The 21,146-nt window shown below is 42.0% G+C and overlaps 2 protein-coding genes across 2 annotated transcripts in view; one reads left to right on the top strand and one right to left on the bottom strand.

Moving 5' to 3' along the window:
• The window catches only part of LOC129696654 (zinc finger protein 407-like), a 528,355-nt gene that overhangs the window by 273,651 nt on the left and 233,558 nt on the right, over positions 1 to 21,146 (bottom strand). Inside the window, 1 exon segment of the mRNA XM_055634746.1 lies at positions 6,440 to 6,514. Coding sequence (XP_055490721.1) covers positions 6,440 to 6,514 — 75 coding nt within the window.
• On the top strand, positions 7,668 to 9,416 carry LOC129696657 (G-protein coupled receptor 6-like). The gene is given in 2 exon segments (XM_055634748.1): positions 7,668 to 8,069; positions 8,071 to 9,416. Coding segments are annotated over 2 exon segments (675 nt in total). The 5' UTR covers positions 7,668 to 7,923; the 3' UTR covers positions 8,600 to 9,416.

Raw genomic sequence — 21,146 nt, 5'->3', positions numbered from 1 at the left:
ACATACTATTTCACCTGTATTTTGAAGAAACATGATTGTATAGACAACCATAGTTATATTACCGGTATGTAATGTGTCACCCGATTATTCTGTAATCTAATCACTGTTACTAAAAATTACATGTTTTTTTCAGAATCTTTCCCACCAAGCCATGTTCCTGTTTGCATTTGTTAACTGACATTCATAATGTATAAAATAAACCATTTATACAATATATTTGAAAAATTACAAAGTAAATAATAGTATGTTTACAATTAATGTCTTTCAGTATCTTCAGTGGTTCTTATTTTATACAAACTTAAAGCACACGGCATTGGGGGTTCAGTATTGATGTGGATAGAGAACTGGCTGGCAAACAGGAAGCAAAGAGTAGGAGTAAATGGGTCCTTTTCACAATGGCAGGCAGTGACTAGTGGTGGGACCCCAGCTATTTACAATATATATTAATGATCTGGATGAGGGAATTTAAGGCAATATCTCCAAGTTTGCGGATGACACTAAGCTGGGGGGCAGTGTTAGCTGTGAGGAGGATGCTAGGAGACTGCAAGGTGACTTGGATAGGCTGGGTGAGTGGGCAAATGTTTGGCAGATGCAGTAAAATGTGGATAAATGCGAGGTTATCCATTTTGGTGGCAAAAACAGGTAAGCAGACTATTATCTAAATGGTGGCCGACTAGGAAAAGGGGAGATGCAGCGAGACCTGGGTGTCGTGGTACACCAGTCATTGAAAGTAGGCATGCAGGTGCAGCAGGCAGTGAAGAAAGCGAATGGTATGTTAACTTTCATAGCAAAAGGATTTGAGTATAGGAGCAGGGAGGTTCTACTGCAGTTGTACAGGGTCTTGGTGAGACCACACCTGGAGTATAGCGTACAGTTTTGGTCTCCAAATCTGAGGAAGGACATTATTGCCATAGAGGGAGTGCAGAGAAGGTTCACCAGACTGATTCCTGGGATGTCAGGACTGTCTTATGAAGAAAGACTGGATAGACTTGGTTTATACTCTCTAGAATTTAGGAGATTGAGAGGGGATCAGCAGCATCCTATGATGACCTCATCAACATCGAGGAGTACGCAGAGACTGTAACCAGCTACATTGCCAAGTGCACTGAGGATGTCACCATCATGAAAACTTTCACTGCACGTGGAAACGAAAAGCCATGGATGACAGCAGAGGTGCGCTCGCTGCTGAGGGCTCGTGATGCAGCCTACAGAGCCGGTAACACAGCCGCTCTCCGATCCACCAGGACTGCACTGGGAAAAGGAATCAGGGCAGTGAAACGTGCCTTCGCGGGGAAAATCCAGGGACACCTCTGCGACACAGGAGACACCAGGAGGATGTGGAAGGGAATCGAAACACTGACGGGGTACAAGGCAAGGCAGCAGGTAACCGACACGGACACTTCTCTCCCAGATAAACTAAACAACTTCTTTGCACGTTTTGATGCAGCAAACACCACACCCAAGAGGAGAGCCAGCCCCTGCCTACAAACCGACCAGCCAGTCCTGACCATAGACACAATGGACACACGGATAATCCTGTCTAAGGTCAACCCGTGGAAAGCAGTCGGACCCGACAACATCCCAGGACGTGTGCTAAAGGAATGTGCTGAGGAGTTAGCAGATGTGCTAACAGACATCTTTAACATCTCCCTTAGTCAGGCCATTGTCCCCACATGCCTCAAAACTTCCACGATAATCCCCATAGCGAAGAAACCAGTGGTTGCCTGCCTAAATGACTACCGCCCTGTCGCCCTGACCCCAATAATAATGAAGTGTTTTGAACGCCTGGTGAAACCCCACATTACTGCCAGCCTCCCCTCATTGTTAGACCCCCTACAGTTTGCCTATCGCCCCAACCGCTCTACAGAGGATGCCATCTCTACCACGCTGCACACAGTAATCGCGCATCTGCAACACAAGAACACATACGCCAGAATCCTGTACATTGACTTCAGCTAATACCATCATCCCACAGAGACTTGTGGAGAAACTAACCCTGCTGGGCCTCAACACCACCCTGTGTCACTGGATCTTGGACTTTCTGACAGAGAGACCGCAGTCAGTCCGTGTTGGCAAGAACACTTCAGGCTCGATCACGCTGAGCACCGGCTCCCCTCAAGGCTGTGTGCTCAGCCCGCTGTTGTTCACACTGCTCACACATGACTGTGCTGCCAGATTCAGGGACAATAAAATCATAAAGTTCGCGGACGACACTACAGTGGTGGGACTCATCAGTGGAGATGACGAAACAATGTACAGGGAGGAAGTAGAACAACTGGTGGACTGGTGCGGCAAAAATAACCTGGAATTGAATGTCGACAAAACTAAGGAGATGGTTGTCGACTTCAGGAGGGCGCAGCCAGAGCATACACCACTCAACATTAGTGGCACTGCAGTGGAGAGAGTGGAGAGCATAAAGTTCCTCGGTGTGCAGATAACGGACAGCCTCACCTGGTCCAGGAACACCACTGGGACCGTCAAACGGGCCCATCAGCGACTGCACTTCCTGAGGAAACTAAAACAGGCCTCACTCCCCACCAACATCCTCAGGACTTTCTACAGGGGCACGGTGGAGTCTGTACTCACGTACTGCATAAATACGTGGTACTGCACCTGCAACTGCTCGGACAGGAAGGCTCTGCAGAGGGTAGTGAGGGGAGCAGAGAGGATCATTGGCGTCTCCCTACCCTCGGTACAAGAACTGTTCCAGAGCCGCTGTCTGAAGAAAGCACAGAGAATTGCCAAGGACAAACTGCACCCCCTCCACACACACCTGGATCTCCTGCCATCAGGCAAGAGATATCGAAGCATCAAAGCCCGGACTACGAGGCTGCTAAACAGCTTCCTACCACAGGCTGTGAGGCTGCTAAACAGTCACTCTGCACTCACAGTCACTTGACTTGACTCTGCGGCTGGCACGGACACTTTAATAGCTGGCACTGGCCACTCAAATCAGCGGCCCCGGACATTTTATATGATTGGTTTACTGTATTTTAACATTGTGTTTTTTACCTGCTTTTAACTATTTATACTGTTCCATCAGGGACTGGATTGTTTTTTTAGTGTTATTATGTGTGAAGTGTTTTTAAATTTCATGTGCGAGGCTCCACTATTCACTGGGAAACGTCTTTTCATTTTGCACTGTACTTGTTGCTTGCAAGATGACAATAAAGGTTGATTGATTGATTGATTGATTGATTGATTGATCTTATAGAAACTTACAAAATTTTTAAGGGGTTGGACAGGCTAGATGCAGGAAGATTGCTCCCGATGTTGGGGAAGTCCAGGACAAGGGGTCACAGCTTAAGGATAAGGGGGAAATCCTTTAAAACCGAGATGAGAAGAACTTTTTTTCACACAGAGAGTGGTGAATCTCTGGAACTCTCTGCCACAGAGAGTAGTCGAGGCCAGTTCATTGGCTATATTTAAGAGGGAGTTAGATGTGTTCCTTGTGGCTAAGGGGATCAGAGGGTATGGAGAGATGGCAGGTACGGGATACTGAGTTGGATGATCAGCCATGATCATATTGAATGGCGGTGCAGGCTCGAAGGGCCGAATGGCCTACTCCTGCACCTAATTTCTATGTTTCTATGTTATTTGAATGCAGACTTTCCCAAAAGCCAAGATTTGGATTTGATATTTTAGTCAGAACCATGACTCAGTAAGTTGACTTTGAATTTTGCAAGCTACTTATTTTCAAAATATCAATACTGTTTAATCAGCTATTTAAAAAAGAGAGAGAGAGAGAGAGATCTTCTGAAACATCATCTTTTCCCCAGAGATGGTGTCTGACCCACTGAGTTACTCCAACTTTTTTTATAATCAATCTTTGATTTAAACCAGCATCTGCAGTTCCTTCCTGCATAGGAGAGAACTGCAGATGCTGGTGAAAATCGAAGATAGACACAAAAATGCCAGATGCATCAAGCTATGGTTAGACACAAAATGCTGGAGTAACTCAGCGGGACAGGCACCATCTCTGGGGAGAAGGAATGGGTGAAGTTCCTTCTCTCCAGAGATGCTGGCTGTCCCACTGAGTTACTCCAGTATTTTGTGTCTACCTTTTACAAAATGGATGTGGTTGTCAAATGGATGGTTACCTCAGTAGGAAGCCAATGAAATAAGAGTTACTCAGGACAGCATCCTGACCCAAACGACCCTCCCAGTAGGTGAATGGTGAAAGATTCAACACATTATAGGCAATTGTGAGGAATGGGAATACTGAGAATGCTCCAAGTGCTGGCATTTACGAGGCTCATGGATAGGCACATGAATATGCAGGGACTAGAATGGTATGGTTTACATGCAGGCGGAGGAGGTTATTTTCACTTGGCATCACATTGGACATTGTGGGCCGAAGAGCCCATTCCTGTGCTGCACTATTCTATGTACTTTGTGCTATATGTGAAAACAGTCACTACAGGGTCAGATACAGGTCAAGAAAGAGGCCAATGACCCTGCATAGAGGTTACTCACTATGGATACCAAGTCCACTTTGATATATCTCTCATCCCAAGAAGAGATATTTGAAACTGGAAATCTATCAGCCTTGCCATCAATGGATCATGAAATGTCATGATGCCAGCTTTATCTAATCAAATGGATAGATTTCAAGTCGAAGGTCATCTCTGCATATTCTACAATATGACTAATTTGAGCTGCAGCATGAAAAATGAACCTAGCCATGCATCATACCAAAAAAAGTTCATCGATTGACCTAATAAATCCAGTTAACAGAAGTTCTCTTGGAAATGACTATGTTCTCAATCGCTAAACAGGGAAGACCTCAATTAAGAATCTGACCCAGCTACTGAAATGGAATTTGATCTATCAATTAAAACACATGACCTGTTGTTGCCATCAGAGTCTACTAATTGGTTGGTTGGACAGGCCTTCTACAAAATCATTGGGATGATTTAGAAAAGAGGATATGCTTAGAATTTGGAAGATCATAGATACTGAAGTATGAATTGCAAGTGATGGACAGCCCTTAAACAGCAAGACAAAGCTAGCCCTGAGCAAGCGGAAATTGAACATACTTATATAGTGCATTAAAGTATGCTTGACCATTAACAAGATTCCAATTCTCACAAACGATGTCACTGTTTACATCTCTATCCTAACACACATTTATAGAATCACACCAAAACCACATATGTATCTTGTGATTCATATGAAACATCACAGGAGCAAATAACCATGTTAATAATCTGTTTCTTAAATGGTATCTGCAAACATATGTGAGGCACTAACATGTAAATTTCCTCATTTTCAGTCTTCTGGAATATGCTGTTCTCTCCAACACAAAGACCTGAACCAGAAATTCTGAACAAGTGTAAAAACTGTGCAGTTAAGGGAAAACCAATACTGAACACTTAAAAACTCACAAAAATCAGACTATTTCACGACAAGAAAATATTACTTGCACCTTCACTGCAAATCATTATTCAAAAGCAATGTAAATATATTAAGAAAGATTTCTATCCGAAGGGTTTTCCAAAATGGTGACAGGCAGCAATAACGTGTTCACCTTTAAAATCTCTGGGAAATCACACTTGGTAAATCACAAACAATTGTTGTTTAATCTGATAAATTCAAATGGATAGGTTACTTCTGAATGAGAAACAGGATTTCATGAGAAATTATTGAAATCTTAACCCACCACAGAAGAAAATACACAGGCAGACTGCAATTTTAGTTCAAAAGAAAAGTTCTAAATGCAAAGAATAATTAACTACTCGGCTGCATTTAAACCTACTCTAATCAAACGGGCAGTTGACAGCCCACAACGACTGGATAGTTAAATTAAGTACATATTAGAGCTGTTGGTAGGATTATAAAAGGGACTTCTATGTAAATTACCAGTTATTGTAGCCACAAAGTCTAGCTTCACGGTAAATGTGGTTTACGTTTTTGAGCTGCAGAACCTCTAAAGTAACATATAATGTCCATGGATGACTACTCTAGGGAAATTTTAATTTAATTTGCCTGTCAGGCATGTGACAGAATTGTGCATGACATTGGTCTTACTATCTGCCCGATTTTATTCTCCACTGAAGTCAAGTTGCAACTTGACAGAATTTAACATATCTACAAATCTTGGATTTTGAAGCAAGCCACAAAGTATCACCAAGGTCAATGAAGGGTAATGAAAACTGGGTATAAAACCTGTACTATGAGTTTTCCAAACAATGAATTGGGTTAAAATGACCCGTTTAAAAAAAAAAAAAAATCAAACACAGCATAAACTGCTAAAACATTGAGCGGTGAATTTGGTCCACGATGCGTTCAATTGAACTTGCAATGTTTGTCAAATTACACAAATAGAAGTAGAAAGAAAAAAAAAAGGTGCATTCAACATAGTGAAGTATACTTGGATAAATGTCAGAGTGCTAAGATATAAGAATAGTAGAATAATAAGATTAAGAATTTCTCCTACCTTTCCTTTGGTGTTCCAATACCGTGTTTGCCCAATAAATGAGTGCTAAGATGTTTCTTCATAACAAAGGCCCATCTGAAATAAAATGAAAGACAGCAGTTTTGTTCAGTTCTGTTTCAGCCCATGCCGCTTGAAATGTCTTCAGTGAAAATTCTTCAGTAAAAGCTCTTATGTCTTGTAGTGAAAGCAAAGTGCAAGACATTAGAGCTTTTACATTGCACATTCATTGCATAGTACTGAATTGAATCTCCACCCCAAGGTTTTATCACAAGTTTCATTGTAAAATGTCCTGAAAATGTTGTACTTTATTACACAAAGTCCAGGAGAAATTTTGATAAAGTTTCTACTTACTGATTTATAACTTCGCAGTCTCCAAGTAAAACTAATTGTATGCATGCAGGTTAAAACTTCCTAATTTTAACTTAACAAAATATTCTGGATTTAAACATTTTAATTAAGATATTTTAACAGTTATGTGATATTTCAGCTTCTGCTTTAATTACATACAGAAAAATAAACATACAAATTTATGAGAAGAGTTGGCTACTAGGCCGCATCCATAATCCAAGAACATGGCAGATCTGTTAGTAACCTCTTGCACATTCAGATTACCTGCAGTAAACTGATGGAAGGGTGGGTGTTGCATTCCAAAAAAAGCTGTATCACTATTTTCCTTAATGTGAAGCTACACCAAATGAGTTGTAAACATTAATTTTATATTTTCAGATGAGTTCTGAAAGAGCAAATTTTATTCCTCAATTTTTTGGGCAGTGACTTGTGAATTCTGTAAGGGCGAATTGCTGTGAGATAAATTACTATAATGTTGGATGCCTGTATTTATCTACCTCAACATTAAACATATTCAATACTCTCTGCCGCAAAGATCGATGGAAGCAGAGTTTCGAAGTATCAGAACCTTCTGAGAGAAAACATGTGCCCCATCTCTGCCGTGATTGAGCAGACCCTATTTTTAACAATGGCCACTACTTGTAGATTCTCCCATGAACATCCTCTCCACCCTGTCAAGACCCCTTGAGATCTTATGTTTCAATCAAGTCTCCTCCCCTTTTTCTAAGCTCCAGCAGATATAAATCCAACTTTTCTTCACAAAATGACTTATCTACTCAAGGTATTTATCGATTAAACTTCAGAATTCATTCTAATGTGTTAATATCTTTTTGTAAACTAAGATCAATAACATAGACAGTGTTCCAGATATGATCTCAATTAACTCACCAATGACCTCTATAACTGAAATAAAATCTCCCTTCTTCTGTATTCAATTTCCCAACTAGTAAACAACAAAATAATCTGTTAAATTCCCAAAATGCTTTGGGAAAATATCTGTTCTACCAGCATACTAGTCTTTAGCAAATTATATATTTGGATATGCAGATCCTGTTGTGTCTCATAAGTCTGTAATTTTTCACCATTTGGATTACATTATTTTTTTTTAACTTTTCCGCTACCTGATCCGCTCTCAGATGGCGGACCTGATCACCGTTGGGTTTCTTGTCGGCTCCTTCTCGGCTTCGGTGACCAGCCTGCTCGCCATAACCATCGACCGCTACCTGTCGCTGTACAACACGCTCACCTGCTATTTCAAGAGGACAGTGGTTTTACATACACACCTTGCTGGCGACGGCCTGGGGTGTCTACATCTGCTTGGATCTGATCCCCATCCTCGGCTGGAACTGTCTCAGCAACCAGTCTACCTGAAGCATCGTCAAGCTTCTGACCAAGGCCAACCTGACCGTCCTCTCCATCTCCTTCCTGGTCAACTTTGGCCTCATGCTTCACCTCTACATTAAGATCTGCGAGATAGTGTGTCGCCACGCTCACCAGATCACATTCCAGCAACACTTCTTCGCCACCTCTTACGCCATGAGTACCAAGAAGAGCGTCTCTACCCTGGCCATCGTCGTGGGCACCTTTGGTACCAGTTGGCTCCTGTTCGCTATTAACTGCCTGGTCAGCCACCAGGACTACCCGGCGGTGTACACCTACGCCAAGCTCCTGCCGGTCACCTACAATTCCATGATCAACCCCATCATCTACGCCTTCAAGAACCAGGAGAGACAGAAAGCCACGTGGCTCCTCTTGTGCGGTTGCTTCCAGTCTAATACCTCCTTGCACTCCAGGTCACCCAGCAAGGTCTAGACTTTCGGGGACTCTTCTGGGATTTAATAGGAACCCGAGGGGTAACTTCTTCACACAAAGGGTGGTGGGATGTATGGAACAAGCTGCCAGAGGAGGTAGTTGAGGCAGGGACTATCACAACCTTTATGAGATAAACAGACAGGTACATGGTAGGACAGGGGATATGGGGAGAAGGCAGGAACGGGATATTGATTGGGGATGATCAGCCATGATCACATCGAATGGCTGCGCTGGCTCGAAGGGGCGAATGGCCTACTCCTGCACTTATTGTCTTGTCTAAGTTAACATTTCCCCCCATATAATTCTTCATTTGTCAGATTTGTTCACTCGCTTAACTAATTATATCATATATAACCAGATAACAATTACAGCACGGAAACAGGCCATCTCGGCCCTACAAGTCCGTGCCGAACACTTATTTTCCCCTAGTCCCATCTACACAATCATCCCACTACCAAAAAAGCCTGTTATCAGCGGCCTTAACGACTACCGACCGGTCGCTCTCACACCAGTCATCATGAAGTGTTTCGAGAGGCTGGTCCAGCAGCACATCAAAGCCAGCCTCCCGCCCACCTTCGATCCACACCAGTTTGCCTACAGAGCAAATAGGTCCACTGAGGATGCCATCGCCACTGCTCTTCACACTGCACTGACCCACCTTGAACACCAGGGGAGCTATGTGAGGATGCTTTTCATTGACTTTAGCTCTGCCTTCAATACCATCATCCCCAGCAGACTGGTCACCAAACTCATGGATTTAGGACTCTCCAAACCCATCTGCCTCTGGATCAAGGACTTTCTGTCTAACCGCCCCCAGACCTTCAGACTTGGCCATCACCTCTCCACCCCCACCACACTCAGCACCGGCTCCCCACAGGGCTGTGTGTTGAGCCCCTCCTCTACGCCCTCTACACCCACGATTGTGCCCCCACCCACTCCACCAACACCATCGTCAAGTTTGCAGACGACACGACTGTGGTTGGACATATCTCAGGAGGAGATGAAACAGCCTACAGGGAGGAAGTCCAAAGACTGGCAGCGTGGTGTTCAGACAACAACCTCATCCTAAACACCACAAAAACAAAGGAAATTATCATAGACTTCCGTAAGAACAGTGCAGCCCCCAAACCCCTATTCATCAATGGGGACTGTGTGGAAAGGGTCTCAGGCTTCAGATTCCTGGGCACACAAATTACGGAGGATCTCTCCTGGACTACAAACACCACCACAGCAGTCAAGAAGGCCCAGCAGCGACTCTACTTTCTGAGGATCCTCAGGAAAAACAACCTGGAGGAGAAGCTGCTGGTGTCCTTCTACCGCTGCTCCATCGAGAGTGTGCTGGCGTACTGTATAACCACATGGTATGTCAGCTGCTCTGCAGCGGACAGGAGAGCCCTTCAAAGGCTCATCAACACCGCACAAAAAATCACTGGCTGCCCACTGCCCTCCCTGAAGGACATCTTCAGCTCTCGCTGCCTTGGCAGGGCAGCCAACATCCTGAAGGACCCTTCCCACCCTGGACACAACCTGTTCCACCTGCTGCCCTCTGGCAGACGGTACAGGTCTTTCAAAACTCGCACAAACGGACTCAGAGACAGCTTCTACCCCATAGCCATACGTGAACTTAACAATGCAAAATAAGAAATAACACTCACATTCAACTGAATGGTTCTACCTCAGCTGCTATTGTTATTTATCTGTAATTTTTTTTTATATGTATATATTTTTACCTTTTCTTATATATTTAAAATTGCTCTTGTGAATCGCACCGTGGGATTGACTTTTAAATTTCGTTGTACCATGTGCAATGATAATAAAGAGATTTATTCATTCATTCACCTGCATTCAGACCATAACCCTCCATTCATTTCCCATCCATATACCTATCCTTTTGCATCATTGTGTCCTCTTCACAACTTGATTTCCCATCTACCTCAGCAAATTCAGTAAATCATTTACTTAAATTGTGAAGGTTGAGGTACTTATACCCATCCATATGGCATTATGTGCATTCATATCTTGTCAACTAGAAAGAGGTCCATTTATGTTTCCTATTGGCCAGTCAACTTACAATGTACACCAACATATCATGTCCTGCACAATGAGGTTTTATTTTCCGTGATACTTCACTGGAAATCTACGCATAGTATATCCATGATTCCCCAATATCCATGATTCCTTGTATGTTGCAAAACATACATGGCTAATAAAGTACTATTATGATTATGATTATCCACAAAATGGTACATTTTTGGAGAACTCCAATAAATTGGCCAAATATAACCACTTTCAACAAAATACATTGATTTTACCTGGCTCCCTTGAACTTTTCTATGTGCCCAGCATAATGCATATATGATGCATCAGGTTAAAGGGTTTATAATGTATATTAAGTATATTTCTATATGAGCTTCTAATATATTCAGCTGTGCTGTACTTTCCTGCTTTCTCTCCTTCCCTCTATAAGGGAGTTACATTTGCAATTTACTATTTTCCAATCTAATCGAATTTCCCCCAAATGTTTGAAATGTTTGAAAATTAAAACCAATGAATAACCCACCACTTAGTTATTTTAACACCCTGCAATGAAGCCCACTGGGGCATGGATACTTGTCAACCTGTGGCTCCAACCATATTTTCAGTCTACACTGCCTTGCTGATTGTAAATGTCCCCAGATTCCTCTGATCCTTCCAATTTCCACTGTCTAGGATGTGACTTCTGTTCTTTTGCTACGGCTGACACACACAAACCTTTTTTAATTAATCAGTATTGTCTTTGCTATCAATTTCCCAGACTAACTTTCTAATATTTCCTTCATTGTTAATCTTATTTTTTTACATTTGATCCAATTTTGTGGCCTACCTTGGAATTTGTTCAATTACATGCTTTTAGATTTCATATTACCTAATTTACCAGCTATTTTTAGCCAGCATGTCCTTATCATTTCCCTTTTTAAGTTTATAATTCTAGTCTTACATTCATTCTTCTTTTCTTCAATGTAGCATTCAATCATATTATGATCACTGCCACAAATGAGTGCCTTCATGATGACATCATTTATCAATCTTATCTCATTGCTCAAAAATCAATCTGGTATAGACACAAAAAGCTGGTGTAACTCAGGATCTCTGGAGAGAAGAAATGGGTGATGTTTCGGGTCGACACCCTTCTGGGCCTCAATCCGAACCATCACCCATTCCTTCCCTTCAATGATGTTGACTGGCCCGCTGAGTTACTCCAGCTTTGTGTCTATCTTCGGTTTAAACCAGCATCTGCAGTTCCTTCCTACACATCAATGTGGTATATATTTGTGCGTTCCATGTTTTATTCAGTGTTCTTTAAAATGTTTTAAAATTGTGATTTTCCTTCCTTGTTTACAATTTTTTGCAAATTCTTTAAAGTTGATATATAAACAAGTGCAGAAACCTCTCTGCAAAAAAACCCACAAAGTATTGGAGTCACTCAGGAGGTCAGGCAACACCTCTGGCGGACTTGGATAGGTGATGTTTCTGGTCAGGATTTGATCCCATCCCGATGCTGTTTGACTCGCTAGGTTACTCCACATTATGTTTTAATACTTTGAGGTTGTTCAATTAGCTTAATGACATCACTACTGGACCACAAGATGCCCTTTAACCTGATGCACGACAATAAGGTGATTACTAACATTTTGAGAAACTTAGTTCATGTTAGTCACAAGCACTTTTTATCCACTGAAGGCAGTTCCTAGAATAGTTATTTCACAACAGCACCAGCTCTGATATTGGTGAAGAAAGGGGAGGACTGGAGATTTGTCAGGATTACGAATAGATTTCATCCAACTATTCGATTGACATGAATACAACAAAATATAAAATCAATACTGTATGTGGTCTTGGTGGCATTCAAAGAAAAGTGACAAAAATGGTAAACTTGTCAAAACCTGTAAAATAATATGCTTACTTGAGATCAATGCTGTACAGTCTAGTTATGTGTTGACACATTTAATATGTCTAAAAGTCTCAGATTTTGAAAAAGCCACATGAAGTATGCATTAACTCAGAGAGCCAATAGAAAAATGACTGACACAAACAAAACTGTGGATCCAAACTATAGTAGTTATTTTAATTGACAATCAATTTGATGATGAGCTGAGTTAGCAATATGTATTAAAATTATTTGTCAAATAATACATCTTCTGCCACTAAACTATTTCAGTATATAGTATTTCCCAAATTTCCCAATATTAATCATTTCTAAACTTTTATGTATCATCAATAAATTATTTATTTATTGTCATAGTCATAGAGTGATTCAGTATGGAAACAGGCCCTTCGGCCCAACTTGCCCACAGCAGCCAACAATATCCCAGCTACACTAGTCCCACTTGTCTGCGCTTGGTCCATATCCCTCTAAACCCGTCTTATCCATGTATTTGTTTGTCTCTTTAATGATGGGCTAGACCTAGCCTCATCTACCTCCTCTGGCAGCTTGTTCCATACACTCACCACCTTTGTGTGAAAATGTTACCCCTCAGAATCAAATCAAGTTCAAGTTCAAATGTATTTGTCACATGCACCATAAGGAGCAGTGAAATGTAATTTACCGTGCAGCGTTACAATTAAAAAAAGACACAATACACAACATAATTCAACACAGACATCCACCACAGCATTCTTCACTGTGGTGGAAGGCAATACAGTTCAGACAGTCCTCCTCCTCCCTTGTTCACCCGTGGTCAAGGCCCTGACGCTCCGTAGTCGCCGCTACGGATGGCCCGAAGTTCAAGCCCTTTTGTCCGGACGGTCGGAACGCTGACGTCGGGAAAGGTCAAGCACACCCCGCGGCCCGGAGCTCCCACATCAGCCACCTCCTTACCGGAGACAGAGGCTTCAAGATGTCGTAGGCCGCAGGCTGGCAGTCGGCCTTTCACCTTTCACCTTGAACCTATGTCCTCTGGTCCTCGTTTCCCCTACTTTAGGCAAGATACAATGTGGATCTACCCGATTTATTCCTCTCATGATTTTGTACACCTCTATAAGATCCCTCCCACCCTCCTGCGCTCCATGGAATAGAGACCCAGCCTACTCAACCTCTCCCTATAGCTCACACCCTCGAGTGCTGACAACATCTTTGTAAATCTTTTCTGAATCCTTTCAAGCTTGACAATATATTCCCTATAACATGGTGACCAGAACTGAACACAATATTCTAAATGCGGTCACACCAACGTCTTATACAACTGCAACATGATCTCCCAATTTCTATACTCAATACTCTGACAGAAGGCCAAAATGCCAAAAGCCAATTTGACCACCTTATCTACCTGCATCTCGACCTTCAAGGAACCATGCACCTGTACTAGATCACTCTGCTCTACAACACTACCCAGAGGTCAACCATTTACTGTGTAGGACCTGACATTGTTAGACGTCCCAAAATGCAACACCTCACACTTCTCTGTATTAAATTCCATCAACCATTCCTCAGCCGACCTGGCCAATCGATCCAGACCCTGCTACAATCTTTCACAACCATCTTCACTATCTGCAAAACCACTCACTTTTATATCATCAGCAAACTCGCTAATCTTGCCCTGTATGTTCTCATCCAAATCATTGATGAAGATGACAAACAGTAACGGGCCCAGCACCGAACCCCGAGGCACACCACTAGTCGCAGAGTAGCAACCTTCCACCATCACCCTCTGCTTCCTTCCATGGAGCCAGTTTGCTATCTCCTTGGATCCCATGCAATCTAACCTTCCAGAGCAGCCGACCATGCGGAACCTTGTCGAACGCCTTCTTGAAAACAACATCCCCAGCTCTGCTCTCATCGACCTTTTGGTCACGTCGTCAAAAAATCAATCAGATTTGTGAGACACGACTTCCCACGTACAAAACCATGCTGACTATCCCTAATCAGACCTTGCCCATCCAAATGCCTGTATAACCCATCCCTCAGAATACTCTCTAGCAATTATCCAACCACAGATGTTAATAAGCTCACCGGCCTACAGTTCCCAGCATTTTCCCTGCAGCCCTTCTTGAAAAGAGGCACAACATTTGCCACCCTCCAGTTTATTTAAAGACGACATAAATTTCAACCAGGGCTCCCGCTATTTCCTCTCTAGTTTCTCGCAATGTCCTCGGATATGTCTGATCAGTTCCTGGAGATTTGTCTATCTTCATAAACAACAGTACAATAGACAATAGGTGCAGGAGTAGGCCATTCGGCACTTCGAGCCAGCACCGCCATTCAATGTGATCATGGCTGATCATCCCCAATCAGTACCCCGTTCCTGCCTTCTCCCCAAATCCTCTGACTCCGCTATCTTTAAGAGCCCTATCTAGTTCTCTCTTGAAAGTATCCAGAGAACCGGCCTCTACCACTCTCTGAGGCAGAGAATTCCACAGACTCACAACTCTCTGTGAGAAAAAGTGTTTCCTTGTCTCCTTTCTAAATGGCTTACCCCTTATTCTTAAACTGTGGCCCCTGGTTCTGGACTCCCCCAACATCAGGAACATGTTTCTTGCCTCTAGCGTGTCCAAACCCTTAACAATCTAATATGTTTCAATAAGATCCTCTCATCCTTCTAAACTCCAGAGTGTACAAGCCCAGCCGCTCCATTCTCTCAGCATATGGCAGTCCCGCCATCCTGGGAATTAACCTTGTAAATCTACGCTGCACTCCCTCAATAGCAAGAATATCCTTCCTCAAATTAGGGGACCAAAACTGCACACAAAACTCCAGGTGTGGTCTCACTAGGGCCCTGTACAACTGCAGAAGGACCTCTTTGCTCCTATACTCACCCCCTTGTGTTATGAAGGCCAACATGCCATTCACTTTCTTCACTGCCTGCTGTACCTGCATGCTTACTTTCATAGATTGATGAACAAGGACCCCCAGATCCCGTTGTACTTCCCCTTTTCCCAACTTGACGCCAATTAGATAGTAATCTGCCTTCCTGTTTTTGATACCAAAGTGGATACCAAAGTACCTTCAGTACTTCTTCGATGGCAACACTGACTGCTCTCAAAACACTTCCATTGACTGCCCCAAGTTCCTCCGTCCTACTGTCTGTCTTCCTCCTCGGTAAATACAGAGGAGAAATACTCATTGAGGACCTTGCCCATCTCCTGTTGATTCCTGAGAGGTCCCATTCTCTCTAGTTTCCCTTTTCCCCCTTATGTATTTATAAAATCTTTTGGGATTGTCCTCAATGCCACCCGCCAGAGCTATCTCCTGGCCCCTTTTTGCCCTTCTAATCTCCTTTTAGAGTTTAATCCTTCGTTCCACAAACTCCTCCAGGGATGTATTTGATTCCAGCTGCCTCCACTGTACCTGTCCCATGCGTCCTTCTTGTTTTTGTCCACCACCACCGTCTCTCTAGACCATTAATGTCCTAAAATTATCAAATTGCTTGTCTGTTGTCAGTATTAGATGAACAGAAATCAGGTTCAAATTCAGCATCGGGAAGAACAAAGCCAATGAAACGATGATTTTTCCTTTACTTTATGCACATTGCAGTGATGTATGTACTTTGACTCTGATTCGACTTGCTACGAGGTGGAGTCAATGCCTATTTGCTCGGATTTTAACACCTCAGCCTATGTTGACGCAGCAGGTAACAATATCATTACAGCAGGTAACAATATTTAGGTTATTTAGATGACATTTATCAATTTTGCAATCAAGACAATAGAACACATGAAAGCACGTACATTTACCTAAAGAAAATGCTGTCTAATGTTGTGTTAAGATGCCAACAGGCTTTTCTATTCTCCAATTTCCCCAACTGCAGATCTCTGAAGAGTCAGATGAAGTTTGTGCAGAAATACCATTCATTTTGCCTCTGCACTGCACACATCTTTAGGACAGTATCTGGGAGCAGAGCCAAGGAAAGACAGCTCTACAGTATTCAACAGCTTTGGCTTCCAAAGATGAGACTGAGACACTGAGTACGATTTTGACCTGGTTTGTCCCTTTTTGACCAAACTTTGCTGCCAACGTAGTGAACTATCGTTGATAGTACAACTGATCGTAGAACACCCATGATCGACTGATCGTAGAACACCCATGATCGACTGATGATCACGTCACACTGGAATTTGTTTTTGAATCACATCCAGTGGGTGGTTTATCACTTCTATACTTTGAAACCATCACTTTCCAAGACAGACTGTACTTCCCCCTTCGTTAAATCAATGTTTTGACCTGATGCTAAATTTTTGGAATGGTCTCATTCAGGCCACTTTTTCTGCTGAAGTAGAGATTTATTGTAGAAAGAGATATTACCTAATCTGAGGTATTCGGGCCCAAACTTACTTTTCTCTTGGAAATCGATTAATTAATCATTGAGAAAATAAATAATTACACGACAAAGCTCTGAAAATCCCCAGAATATCCCAAAGGGCAATGTAAAAAATGTTTGGGTAATATTCAGAATAAGGGACAGAAGTTTGTATGAGGGGGAACTTCTTTGCAGAGTGGTGGCGTGTGGATAACTTGCCTGGTGGAGGCAGGTTCAGTAATTGGATAGTTGGATGAGAAGGGAAAGGGTTATGGTACGAGGCAGGCAGGTGGGACTAAGGGGAAAAACACCACACATGGACATTGCATGGCCTGTTTCCGTGCTGTTATATGGAGATGAGTATAGTTTCAACACACTCAGGCTAGCTCAACACACAAGATTCACTCACTCCAGCAGCACTGACGCTCAGTAACAGCACTGCAGCAATTCACTGAGAGTCCTTAGAATGCTTTTTCCAAATCCACGATCTCTATCCACTAGAAGGACACCGGCAACATAGGCATGGGAACACCACCACTTGGATGTTACCCTCCAAGTCACACACCATCCTGATGTACAAACACATCATCGTTCTTTTACTATCACTGGGTCAAAACCTTGGAACTCCCTCCCTAATAGCATTGTGTGGGTATACGCACACCTCAAGGACTGCAGCAGTCCAAGAAGACAGCTCGCCACCACCTTCTCAAGGGCAACTAGAAATGACCAATTAAATGCTGGCTCAGCCTGTGAAGCCCACATCCATGAATGAATATAAGAAAAAAATACTATTCAACTAGCAAATTGAGTTTCAAGGACATTATTCCAGCCACCTGCACAATATCTCAGCAATAACACAGTTTGGAGAGTAGTGAAATACTAAAAAAATCAATATCAGAACTAGGAGATGAATTATAATGCTACAAAATTGAAAGCAAGATAGACCTATGAAAAGTAGATTAATAATAGAGGTGAAGAAATAAAGGTCATCTGTTTAAAAAAAAATGGAACAAAGGGTATGCTGATGGGGCGAGACAAAACAGAGTAGAGGTCTCATCCAGAAAAGTCAAAGATGGAGCCCAAGCCAGGAGACTCTTTATGTGCTGGTCTCAGAAGTAGATCTGCAATCACGCATAACAATTGTTCCACTCTTTGGATGGGATTTGGATTTACACTGTGGATGGCTCAATCGTAATCATGTACAGTCTTTCCGCTGACTGGTTAGCATGCAACAAAAGCTTTTCACTGTACCTCATGACAATAAACTAAACTAACTGATAGTCTATTCCTATGCTGTAATATGGAAACATAGAAATTAGGTGCAGGAGTAGGCCATTCGGCCCTTCGAGCCTGCACCGCCATTCAATATGATCATGGCTGATCATCCAACTCAGTATCCCGTACTTGCCTTCTCTCCATACCCTCTGATCCCTTTAGCCACAAGGGCCACATCTAACTCCCTCTTAAATATAGCCAATGAACTGGCTTGACTACCCTCTGTGGCAGAGAGTTCCAGAGATTCACCACTCTCTGTGTGAAAAAAGTTCTTCTCATCTCGGTTTTAAAGGATTTCCCCCTTATATCCTTAAGCTGTGACCCCTTGTCCTGGACTTCCCCAACATCGGGAGCAATCTTCCTGCATCTAGCCTGTCCAACCCCTTAAGAATTTTGTAAGTTGCTATAAGATCCCCTCTCAATCTCCTAAATTCTAGCGAGTATAAACCAAGTCTATCCAGTCTTTCTTCATAAGACAGTCCTGACATCCCAGGAATTAGTCTGGTGAACCTTCTCTGCACTCCCTCTATGGCAATAATGTCCTTCCTCAGATTTGGAGACCAAAACTGTACACAATACTCCAGGTGTGGTCTCACCAAGACCCTGTACAGCTGCAGTAGAACCTCCCTGCTCCTATACTCAAATCCTTTGTAATATGTAAAAAGAACAATCAAACTAAACTGAAAAAGTAGTAAACATAAGACTGCTTTCCAAGTCACCTTGAGATTTATTTTCCACAAATTACAGGTACAAGATGGTACACCACATTTTTTTTTGTGATGGAATAAATTAAGCTAAGTGAGTTGTATTTTGCATGGCCACTGATAATACATCATGGAGTAAACAGGAGAGTCTCTCTTTATATACCTCTTACCATATTTTATGCTAAAGGGAAAGGACATTATGTAATTAGGAATGCATTATGGGACAATGATACCTGAATGGGTTCAAGCTGGAGCGCATGCCTCTAGCGTGGGCTGACAGTAGCTTATCAATCTTACTTATTCTTTATGATGTGTTAATATTTTTAGAAAGGTAACGAACTACTGAATGGCACACATCTGTGACTATATTCTCCAGTGAAAACTGCTACATTATCATCAACAGGACATGTTGAAATGATATAGACGTTGTAGAGATTGAATACAGTATATGCATGACAGACCAATGTTTATGCTTTGAACCCTGCTTCCAAAACTTGCCAAGAGTCAAGTCAGAAATGTTCATATGCACTGGATATGAAGTGGAACAAAAATTCTTACTTGCTGCAGTTTTACAGACAAGAAAAACAATAAATATACAATAAAATATCAGTCATTCGAAGTAAACTAGACCATAACGATGCAAATACCAAATTACAAAGTGTAGATATTATAATGCAAATTCTGTACTGGTTTGGTGCTAAGGTAGGGTTGTGGTAAGAGTTGAATAGGGTGGTTCAAGAGCCTGATGGATAGAAGCTGTTCTTGAACCTGGAGGTAACAGTTTTTAAGGCTCCTGATGGTAACAGTGAGAAGAGAGCGTGGCCAGGGTGACGTGGGTCTTTAATGATGTTAGTCACATTCTTGAATCAATGCATCCTGTAGATCCCTTTGATGCTGGAGAGGTCAGTACTCATGGTGGACCAGGCAATCCTCACTACTTTCTCCAGACTCTTTTGTTCATGAACATTCACATTTCTGAACAAGGCTGTGATGGACTCGTTGTATTTTCCACCATACACTTTTTAGGTTTGATACAATATTTAGTTACTTGCCACATCTACTCAAGTTGATAACAGCCACACAATTTACTATAACATTTGCATTGTGCATATAATTCACGAAGCATTGGTGGTTTTCTGTTTTAAAGGAAATGCTAAATTGCATGTACATGCTGTTATGTAATGTTTTGTTTAAATATTTTGGGATATCTCTGAGTGACAAAAATGAAAATAACTCAAAGCTGGTAAATGAAGGGTTTTACTATCAAATTGTTACAACATCTTCAAAGCACTGTAGAAAATATCACCATTGTGATTTTATGAGTTTGAAATGGTACTTTGACAAGTCTTTTGCTAGAATTTTGCAAGCCACTAGTATTAAAGTTTCTAATGTAAGATCATCAACCAGGAACATTATTTCTTTCACCACTGGCGTTGCCTTACCTCATGAGTATTTCGAGCATTTTGGATTTTTATTTCAGGATCCTGGTCTCCATTACTTTTAGATTTTTATGGCAACTTAGCAATCCTGCAATTTCTAAACCTCAAAACACTACAAAATGCAGGCTGCAGTACAAAAAACAAGGCAGATATCTCATGTATACTGTACACTACCGAGAAGGATGTGAAAGATGAAAAAAGCTGTTCATATTTTCCGAAGAATGAAATTGTCAGATCTGCTGTTGACAATTTAGCAAACCTCATCAATTCTGTGATGGCTCTGAGAAATTTACTGTGAAATCTGTTGTCCCTGGAAGCATTTTATGATCCTTAACAGCTGCAGGAAGCCACTCAAAGCAACCTATATGCAAATGATCATCTCACACCACACAAAAAATAAACCACATGAAACAAGTTATTCTTTATGTAAATAATGCATTGCAATTAGATATATGATTCTTTCCCCCACCCCAACCCCCCCTTCCCCCTTCAGGGAAGTGAAAGTTTTGCATTTCATTAAAGATTGCTTCCAAAAATCCCAAATGTAAAACCTCAATTTAACAACACACTTTGTCTGTTACAATTTAAAAGTACTTACCATGGCTTTCAAATCTAGCGAGCCAAAGATATTAACGTAAAATGAAACATACATCATAATTGTTGATGGGTGTTAAATATTAACGTGAAATTGCGAAAGCAGTTGGCAAAATTGTTACAGAAGTCTCCCTTAGTGTCTCTTTCAGTTAACAGATTCTGAACATCTATTAATTAATTATCAGCGGCTGTTTTATAACATCTGTATATAGTCACCTCTAGCAGGTGCCTCACAGCTCTACAGCTGTGCATGTCAGTCAGA

Source organism: Leucoraja erinacea, chromosome 4, assembly GCF_028641065.1.
Source record: "Leucoraja erinacea ecotype New England chromosome 4, Leri_hhj_1, whole genome shotgun sequence".
Taxonomy (NCBI): Eukaryota; Metazoa; Chordata; class Chondrichthyes; order Rajiformes; family Rajidae; genus Leucoraja; species Leucoraja erinaceus.
The sequence above is the reverse complement of the archived record's forward strand: the minus strand, read 5'-3'. Positions and strand labels throughout refer to the sequence as shown.